Source organism: Nuphar pumila, chromosome 10 (assembly GCF_984573655.1).
Source record: "Nuphar pumila chromosome 10, dmNupPumi1.hap1.1, whole genome shotgun sequence".
Classification (NCBI taxonomy): domain Eukaryota; kingdom Viridiplantae; phylum Streptophyta; class Magnoliopsida; order Nymphaeales; family Nymphaeaceae; genus Nuphar; species Nuphar pumila.
This window is the reverse complement of record NC_143258.1, coordinates 7,486,520-7,496,749: the sequence shown is the minus strand read 5'-3', so window position 1 is coordinate 7,496,749 and position 10,230 is coordinate 7,486,520. Positions and strand designations below refer to the sequence as shown.

The following is a 10,230-nucleotide window of genomic DNA, read 5'->3' as shown; positions in this document are numbered from 1 at the left end:
AACTTCAAAAGTATTGCTATTCACGTATTTATTTTCCTCTCTCTCTACACACACTTAACATGAAGAAGTACAACTATTTAAAGAAGGCAAAGCCTTTACATAAAAATAGGAAACCTAAGCTAAAAGTTAGGAAAGAAACAACTCACTTACACCACTTTTGAGACTCTACCAACAAAAGTAAATCCCTATAAACTAGAAAACTGAAATATGTGGGCTTTGAGTGTTCTTCAAGTCAAACGTGGGCATTGGATGCCCTACCCACTTTCTTCTACCTTGAGCACAAAGTCATACGTGGGCTTTGGATTATCTTGCCCACTACCTTGAACATTAACCAACATAAGAAACAATAGAGAAAACCACTTCCGTTCACAAAATACAGACATTTTAAGAAAAGTATGACATTCTGTAACAGTTTAATATTACAAATTCAATCATATTGTTCTGGCTTGGACAATCGTGGTTCAGGGATAGCAAGAAGTGGAACAGCCTTCTTCATCACAATCCCAAATTTCTCTAAGAGGTCAAGCTTCTCTCCCTCTGGCACATACCAGTTGAATGAATGTATCAGAGAAGCCAAGGAATACCCGACCATCCTCTCAGCCATAGCGATGCCAGCGCATATCCTCCTCCCCGACCCAAATGGAAGGTATCGAAAATCTTTTCCAGTGAAATCCCATTCTGGTTCTCGTAGAAACCTCTCTGGATCAAACTCCAATGGATTAGCCCAATATGCAGGATCTCTATGGATTGCCCAGGCATTGATGAAAACCCTTGTTCCCTTTGGTATAACGTAGTTGCCCACATTGCAGGCAGAGCTGGGACAGTGTGGCACAAGAAGTGGTAGAACTGGGTGTAGGCGTAGGGTTTCTTTGATCACTGCTTTCAGATATCGTAGCTTTGGCACATCTGACTCCTCTACTATATTATCAACTCCAACCACCTCCTCCAGTTCTCTTTGTGCTTCGATCAGTATCTCTGGTTTCTGCAACATTTCAGCCATGGCCCATTCTACTGTGTTGGATGTGGTGTCTGTTCCTCCTATGACCATGTCCTGTGGCTCACCAAAGACACCTTTTTCATGTTATGTGCAGATGGGATAGACTAGATGTTCTTTAAAGGGTATTAAGAGATATAAAGGACACAGTAAGCAATCAAGTAATAAAACCATAGTCTCTACGTGATATCTATGGTCACTATTGTGAAAACCAATCACAGAGGTTCTTGTTTGAAGGCCATATATAGTGCAGTCAATCATGGATCCATCATGTATGGATATACTATTGTTCTCATGCCGTAGTTGGTGCTCTTCGAAATTCTTTGTAAAACCATGATTTATATTCTTTGTATAGACACCAAAAGTAGCATATCACTTTGGGAAGGACGCTCTGGCTGTTGCGCTACCATGGATTCATGTCAAATTGGTGATTTTCAACAATGGAAAGTGATGTATATGAACAAAGAAAAGTATGCTTGGAGCGCAAGGAGCTTACCAACAGGAGGTCTGCCAATGTGCCGTCATGATGATGATGGGGGAGAGGGGGTGTTTCCCCTTGTCCTAGCTGGAAAAAAAGAAAAAAAAACTTGTGTATGGACGAATTATAGAAATAGGCTGAGTCCTTGGCAAATTGAACATGCCAAAGTGAGTTTCATCTCAAGTATTAGTATATCAAAGTGATTTTCCTCCTTTTAAGTACATTAGATCAATGCGATTTTCCTCCTTTTAAGTATTATGATATCTTACCTTTAATATCATTTTGACATTATATTCTGATAATATGCGGCATTTTTAAGACAGGTTAGTCTCATATGTATAAAATAAATACTTTAAAGCTTCTTCATCCTGCTGTAAAGATTGGCAAACTTGGTTGCAACTTTTGAACTTGAACTTCTATTTGAGAATCACCAAAAATATTTGGTATACTTTATAAGGAAATTCTACCATACATTAGTTTTTCTTTTTTCCTTTTTTGTGGATTTACAAATATATGAATGTGCTGTTGTCACCAGGACAAGTCCTTAATAATTAAGGCCTTTCATTGAATTAACAAGCATAAGAGTTGTAATTAACATGAAGCTCTTAAAACATGAAAAATTAGGATCAAGGAGAAAACAAGCATGTAAATGAACTAAGGGCAGACATTTTTATTGAAATGCAGGCAAATTGTTCTTGGTGATTCAAACACTAGAAAAACTCTTTCTAACAACCATAAAGAAAATCATGCTTGTCTAATACAAGGGACATGTAACATGTCCTTGAGGTCATGTTTGATGGCACATCCTGCCCGTTGCGCGAGACAAAAATCATAAAAAAGACTATTTTTAATAAACATTGGATGCGGCGGACGTGCGGAAAGCCATCTGCCGCTTCCTTTAAACATCGTTATTTTTGTTCCACTCCCTTCCCTGTTACAAAAAGAACAAGACGGGAAACGAAGTTTAACAAAAAAAAAAATTGCCTTGATAGGCATGCCCCTCTCTTGCCCGACTCTCGCTCTCTCTTTTGTTCAGCGAAGGGGAGCCCCTCTCTTGCCCTGTGCAGCGATGAACACACCCCTCTCTTGACCGACTCTATCCCTCTCTCTCGTGTGCAATGAAGGGGAGCCCCTCTCTTGCCCTGTGTAGCGAGGGACACACCCCTCTCTTGCTTGACCTCATGGAATTTGGGGGTTTGCTCTTTAATTTTTGACCTAATCTTTAATTCGAAGCTTGAATCGAAGATGAGGAGGCTGAAGCAAAAGATCTCAGGACTCAAAAATGGACGTTGGTCTTCGTGTCACCCTCGATGAGAATGTATGCATTGTTAGACCTTCCCTTCTTCGTTTTTGAAAATGTTTGATTTTTTGGGGGTTTCATTTGTGGATTCATTCTCTTGAATCATTTTTTATTAGAGCAATCTATTGCCTTCATTTATAATTGTTTATCTTTAGAACTGTTTTTTTGTGAACACCATTAATGTCATCATTACCACCACCACTCTTGTTTGTTGTATTGACGATCGACGAGAGATTTCTAGACATACATATAAAGTTTTTCAATGAAAAAGATGAGTTGACGACGATTGCCATAAAAAAGTTGAACAGAGATCTGGCCAAGGTAAAGAGAGGGTGTTGTCCCTCGGGATGATGATTCAGGAGGCCGCGAGACGGTCGGTGAGGAAGCAGGTGTCCGTACACAGCTCGGTCACTGTAATCAGTTATATTCGAAAAGGTCACAGCTGGGTGTATTCCCTCGTGAACATGGGGACCTTTCACCAACTGGAGGCCAGCCCATGTGTATTCGTGGTGTGGGGTTTTCCACTTGGATTATCCAAAAAAAAAAAACTATTTGTTATTGTAGTTTTTTTTTTTTATTTGCTAATTTTTTATCATGGAATATTTCATTTTTCTTTTGTTTGGACGCTAACTGCTTAAGATTTTTTTTAGGCATTCGGGGCTAAAATCCAATTCTAGATCTATACTCGGGGGGAAAACCATATTTGGGGGCAAAAATTCAATATCAAATCCATATTTGAGGCAAAAATTCATGGTTTTAGACATAATTTCGTAATTGGATCTATATCTGAAAAAAAAAACCATAATAAACTTGTTAAAACATGTAAAATGGTGAACGGATCCGGTTACACGATGCAAAATGAAGTAATTCTACCCATTATCCATGATTGTTCAAGTTGCCTGTATATCGTCATCAAACAGCGAACATTGTACGGTCCATTTTTTTTAATTTGGACGTTTTAATGAGGGGACCATTTTTTTTTCCACAAAAGACAATGTTCTCTTCCTAAGATTTTTTTTAGTGTGTCCTTTTTTTAGTATGCATCGTTTTCAGGTTTTAGTTGCTTTTATTTTTTGGTTTCAAAGATATATATATTTTTTTGAAAGGCAAGCCGGGGTCAGGCAGTCCCCATCAATTATTATACTCAACTGTAGCACTGGGGTTTGAACCTACAACGTCCCAGTACCACAAGGAGACTTCCACTGACATCTCCTACCAACCACGAGGAGCCCCCAATGGTTTCATTTCAAAGATAAAACGAAAAACATGAATTCTAATGTCTTGCAGCTAAAATCATGCTTTGCGTTCAATTTTTATCAATAAATTAGTATATGATTTTCCAAGAGCTAAGCATAGGTGAGTCTTTATGAACTGAGCCAAACTTGAACACTTGGCCTAACATGTAACTGATCTAGTGATCCAAGCAAAGGCAGATCCATAGAAAGATCAGATGCTGAATCCAGTTTTTTCTCGATCTAGGTCCCAAAAATGAACTGTTTAAGATTGGCTCATTTTAGCATAAAAAAACTTATGTCAAGATAAATAAGAGATTCAAGGCAACTGAATCCAAATGGAAAGAAAGAGAGAAGAAAGGAGAAAAGAATGCCATGCGTACCATGAGTAAGGCTTTGACATGGTTCATGGTCAGTGGTGTCTTCTCATCCCCATCCTCTCTCACTTTGAGAAGATACCCCAGGAAATCCTTGCCTTTATCCTGACCATCTTTCTTCAATCTCTTTTCTATAACGGAGTTGATCAGATCATCAAACTGAGGAAGAACCTTTTTCACATCTCTCTCCACACCTTGAAGGTCTAACCATCTCAAGGCTGGCAAGGCATCCCCTATGTTGGGCCTCCCTAAGATTTCAGTCGCTTCTCCTACCAATTTCTTGAACTCAACACCAGCCTCACCACTCCCCTCTTCGTCCTCATCCTCATCCTCCCCTCCCCACAGCATGCTGGTTATGGTTCCAATTATGGCTGAGAACACATGCTCACCTACGTTGGTTGGCGTCCCAGACTTCACATAGACGTCGGCCACGCTCTGTCGAACTTTGCTCCTGCGTAGCATGTAAAGTGCATCTAGGACAGTTGCACTGAGCATTTGTTGAACACAAAGTCTGCGTAACATGCGCCATGTTGGTCCATTAGGGCTCCATACTATGTCCGAGCCACCATAAGTGAAGTGCTTGCCAGCAACAGGTACGTCCCTGTTAGCAAAGACCGCGTCGTGTTCCTTGAGCACTTGCTGGGCTAGTGAGGGTGAGCTTATGACCACGGCGAGCCTGGTGCCTAACTTGATCCTAAAGATGGGGCTGTAGAGCCTGGCGAGGTCAGCGAAGTGCTCGTGTAGGTTTGGCTTCAAAGAAAGGAGGTTGCCGAGCAAAGGCCAACCTGGTGGTCCAGGAGGCAGCCTGCTGGTTTTGTGAGAAAGAAAGCGAAACCATAGGAACAGTAGGATGGGTATGGCTAATGAGAGGAGTGCTCTGGCAACTGTGTCATGCTTGTTGGTAGTTTGCCACCACAAAGACCATGCCTCACCAACTGCCATTCTTCCCTAACCAGTTTAGTTGCAGAGCTAGCTCACTGTTTTCCCATCTTTCATAACATGAAGGAGCAAGAGAATCTGTGGCTCTTCCATGGGGTTTGCTAGATTGTCATTTTCAGTCCCTGGCATTATGTATCGGAAGATATCAGTGGTAGGGCTGGCAAAATCTGACCTGACCTGCCAACCCGCTTCTTAACCTGGTTCGGGTTTGGCTTAAACAGGTTCGTGTCGTAAACGGGTCAACCTGCCTAACCCGTTTATTAAACGGGTTGGGTTCGTGTTAGGGGTATGCCAACCTGTTAACCTGTTTAATAAACCGGTTAGGTGGGCGGGTCAACCTGTTTACCCGAACCCGACATGCCAACCCGCCCGCCAACCCGTTTACCCGGCCCTGACCCGCCCGCCAACCTGTTTACCTGTTTACTCGAACCCGACCCGCCAACCCATTTACCCGAATCCGACCCGACCCATTTTATTAAACGGGTTAACCGTGTCGTGTAGGGTTACCCATTTAATAAATGGGTCGGGTTCCTGTTTGCCACAGTCGACCCGTTTAATAAACGGGTCAGGTTGGTGTTGAGGTATCGATTGGTATGGATTGCCACCCCTAAGATTCAGTGGTGATGCTTTTTTTGGCTACTAGTATTTTTTTTTTTCTTAGCAAATGACAATAAAACTTACCTCATGATGTGATGGCCAATGTCAAGCATTAAAGGCAAAGTAGAAATTGAAGAGAGAATGGTTTATTGACACATGTATACGTACGGGGATTATTGTCATGGGTTGTAATTTTTGAAAGTTAAAAGTATGATTGTTTGTGGGTAGAAAATTCCACAAATTGTAAGCCACTGTTTTTTAACCCTTCAAAAATATGACATACAAGTTAAAAAAAATCTGGCATACCCTTCAGAGCAACTCCCTTGCAAAATTTCATGTTTGATCAAATAATGCCTCTAAAACATTAATTGCATAAATGCATATCAAACGATGGAAAGAGCTCAATTTCTTTTAAAGAATTGAATGAGGAGTCAAATGATGAACTAAAGCTGGGTGCAGTGGCAAAAAGAGCGAAGGCCAAACAGGCTGTGTTTTGATTTGTGCAGCTTGTTTACCAGCCCTATGAGGGACGCCTGTTTAGACTGAGAACAGATCAGGATCAGGCCCAAGGGGCCATGGACAGAAAACCGTCCTTCGGATGCCGTCAATCAAGAAGATGAAGGGCACCCAAAGATGAACTAACAACTCCTATTTTTGGATGAATTCAGCCGTTCATTTTCCAGTGCTTGATGCCGTTCATCTACGAAATGGACACACCAAAAATTCTTATGGGGCCCATCTAGAAGGAGGCCATCTTATTATTTGATCGATCGATTTAATTTGGGTACCGTTCATCTTCTTGATTGATGGCATCCAAGATGCCTTGGAAGTGAAAAAGCAATCACGTTTGCATGCTTTAGCACACACAAACCCTAGGCTTCAAATAAAAATCTTATGCTGGGCCCAGTGTAATAATATGTTGCTAGTTGCCATCCACCTCAAAGCAAAGGCAGTACTTCACTCACACCTGGTTGGTATTGTGTGCAAGCCTATCCAACTACAACATATGGCTTATAATCCAAGAGCAGATCATGTCCGATAAGCAATCTTTAGTTGTCTACCATGCATCACAAATATTATGGGCAGTTTTTATGGCTATTTTTTATGTCATTTTCCATAATACTTTGGTATATGGTGTCAAGCTCGTCCATGTTGGTGATAAAACGGAACCAAAAATTTTACATTCCAAAAATCAATCTAATTGATCCTTTAATTGACCACCATACGTCATGAACGTTTTTTTATAACTTTTTTTTTCATGCTCCTCTCTCTAATAAAAATAGGGGTATGACGAGTATAAAGATTTGAAACACTTATACTCATACACTCATACAATGTTGAAGGATGCCTCGTAAGAGAAAGATAAGGGGAGAGAAAAAGGTCAGAGTCCTAGGTGTAAAGATTTGAAACACAATAAGGAAAGCAACACACTCATACACTCATACAATGAGGTGCCGTAAGAAATGATCTACATCCATGAAGACACTAATCTCTCTCTTAGCATGTTGGAAAGGAGGGGTTGATCCTTCTTTATATAGAAGGATCAAGTTTGCTTAAGACTCTATTCCCAGCTAATCTTTTAGAGTCTTTTAGATATTGAGAATTACAAGAAAACAAGAGTCTTAATTAGTCTCTTATTGGATTTTTTTAGATGATTCTTGATCCTACTTAATGAATCTTGACCACTCATCTTGGAAAACTCCTTGAATATATGGGAGTCTTCTTGAGTCTTTAATAAATTTGATGAGTCTTGGACTCTTCCTGGCCACACGTCACCTTTGACTTGGACTCTTCTTGAACCTTGATCTTCTTGAACTTTTCCTGATCTTGATCTTGACCATACAAGATCGTGGACTCTTGATCTTGATTACACGTCTTTACGTGCCCCCTCATGCCAAGCTCCATCAGATTGAGCTTGTTCATGAAATAAGTAATATTTGGACATGAAAGAGACTTAGTTAATATATTTGCTACTTGTCCTTGAGATGATATAAATTGAACTTTTATTTCACCACTAAAAACCTTCTATTTAACAAAACGATAATCAATTTCAATATATTTTGTTTGAGCATGAAATACTAGATTAACAACCATGTACGTGGTACCAAGATTATCACATCATAAAACAGGAGCATCACACGTAGAAGAACCCAATTTTATTGTCAATTGATTAAGCCACGTCAATTCAGATATAACCCTTGCAATAGATTTTTATTCAGCTTCAATACTAAATATAGCTATGGTACGTTGTTTTGATGATTTTCATGACATAAGATTAGAACTAATTTGTAATGCCCTAAGATTTGTAACCACTTTTAAAATACATAAATATTAAAAAAAATTATTTTATTGAATAATTATCAGCAAAAAGCTTTTTAGCTTTGGTTCAAAACCTCAGGTAGGTTATAATCCACAAAAAAATAATTATACTGAATTTAAATATGGATAACATGACTCATTTAAAATACTTTAATTTCAAAAAGACAAAGTATTACAAAACCAACATAATAGTAACACATATATGAATTCAGTGCCTGAGAAAGGAAAATTATTGGCTTGTTTATGCCGTTGCAGCATCCTGCACCTGTAGTTAAACCTATAATCACCTGTATGCCCATAAAATGGGCCAGACTCGTGAAAGCTTGGTAGGTCTACACCAGAATACATTATGAGTATACAAAGCTAATACATGTAGCACATTAATGATAACATAATTTATTTAGTCAGATATTCATTATATACATCTATTATGGTACACTTATGTGATATGAGCAAGCTCTCAATGGTTATATTTTATCAAGTGGGTTCTATTGCCATACATGCATAAACACAGTTGACCGCTCACTGGGTCTATGGCTATCAATTCGAGCACAAGCATGTATAAATCTAATTAACCAAAAACAAGATTATCGGTCACCACTTTGAGAAACTATTACATAATTTATTTTTCTTGTGATATAATTCAATCATTTCACATATACATCACATTATGTCATAACATTGTATTTCATAATATTCATATATTCATATGTTCATATATTCATAAATTGAACTTTGAATCATGCGTACGTGAATCAAAACATGCATACAAAAATTCAAGCATGTGCATTTGATACATTGAATTAATTATATTTCATAATTCAAAAGATACATAAATAACACATAAAAATCTTAAGAAATGCATATAATTTAATATAAGATGCCACAGTTCATCAAGACATGGTACTTTTCAATATAAGATGTCAAAGTTCACAAGGCATAATACATTTTAATATAAGATGTCATATTTCATCAAGACAATATATTTTAATAGGAAACCAATACATGTATTAGAAATATCAATTGTAAAGAGTCCTGCAACTTTATTTAGAATGTGACCATGTATTATTAGGGCATGTTTTTATTTCAAGACCGAAAAATCTTTTAAAATATTGTCATCTTTATATAATGAAGGCAGGTCTTGGTAAGGCATACCATACTCATCAAAAACATGTCTTGACATGTATATACGCCCAATATCGGGGTAAAGGCACTTGTATCCCTTATATTGCACACTATATCCTAAAAAAAATACAAGGAGGTGATTTAGGATCAAATTTACTTTTCCCATAGTCTCTTAAATAGGAAAAACATCGAGAACCAAAAAGTTGTAGGCTCAAATAATCTGGTTGTGTGCCAAATAGTCTAAAATATTGAGAATTCATGTTTAAACTAGAAGAGAGGAGACAATTTATCAACAAAAGGGTCCTTGAGAATGCTTCCACTCAATACCTTTTTGGAATGGCACTATGAAAAGTCATAGTAAGGCCCAACTCAGTGATATTTTGATGTTTTCTTTTCACAACATCATTTTGTTGTGGTGTCATGGGACATGATATTTAGCATCTTATGCCAATATCATCAAGATATTTAATAATTTTGTGACTTATGAACTCACCACTGCCATCTAACTAAAACACTTTAATCTTTTTATCAAACTGACGTTCAACATATTTATGAAAGTGAACAAAGCTTTAAAAAAAAATGACTTTCGTTTCAAAGGGTATATCCACGTGAACCATGTGTTGTCATCGATAAAAACCATATAATAGCGATAATTATCGCAAGACAGGGTGGGAGCTGGTCCCCAAATATCGAAATGCACCTTTTTTAAAGGTTCTTGAGCTATATTATCATAATCTAAAATTGGTAGGCGACAAGCCTTGCCAAGCTGACAACAAGCATATATGGTGCTCTTATTGCTGGGAATAACATCAATGAGTTTTTTTATTCAAATATCTCGCAGTACTCATTTTTGGATGTCCAAGCTGCTC

The 10,230-nt window shown here is 38.3% G+C and overlaps 1 protein-coding gene across 2 annotated transcripts; it reads right to left on the bottom strand.

Annotated features, from left to right (window-relative positions):
• Positions 1-368: 368 nt before the first annotated feature.
• Positions 369-5,416, bottom strand: LOC149823412 (flavonoid 3'-monooxygenase CYP75B137-like). Of its 2 annotated transcripts, XM_090018823.1 has the most exons (3): positions 4,388-5,416; positions 1,491-1,559; positions 369-1,051 (listed from the first exon to the last, which is right to left on the bottom strand). In XM_090018823.1, exons 1-3 carry the CDS (start codon positions 5,321-5,323, stop codon positions 428-430), a joined length of 1,629 nt encoding a protein of 542 aa, XP_089874949.1. In that variant the 5' UTR covers positions 5,324-5,416; the 3' UTR covers positions 369-427. The 2 variants fall into 2 exon arrangements, with proteins under 2 accessions (XP_089874949.1, XP_089874950.1); XM_090018824.1 differs by lacking the exon at positions 1,491-1,559.
• Positions 5,417-10,230: the final 4,814 nt, after the last annotated feature.

Coding starts and splice junctions, on each gene's coding strand:
- LOC149823412 (XM_090018823.1), bottom strand. CDS start 5,323: ATGGCAGTTGGTGAGGCATGGTCTTTGTGGTGGCAAACTACCAACAAG. Junction 1,560..4,387: donor ATGTCAAAGCCTTACTCATG/GTACGCATGGCA, acceptor CTTTTTTTCCAG/CTAGGACAAGGGGAAACACC. Junction 1,052..1,490: donor CATTGGCAGACCTCCTGTTG/GTAAGCTCCTTG, acceptor GGTGAGCCACAG/GACATGGTCATAGGAGGAAC.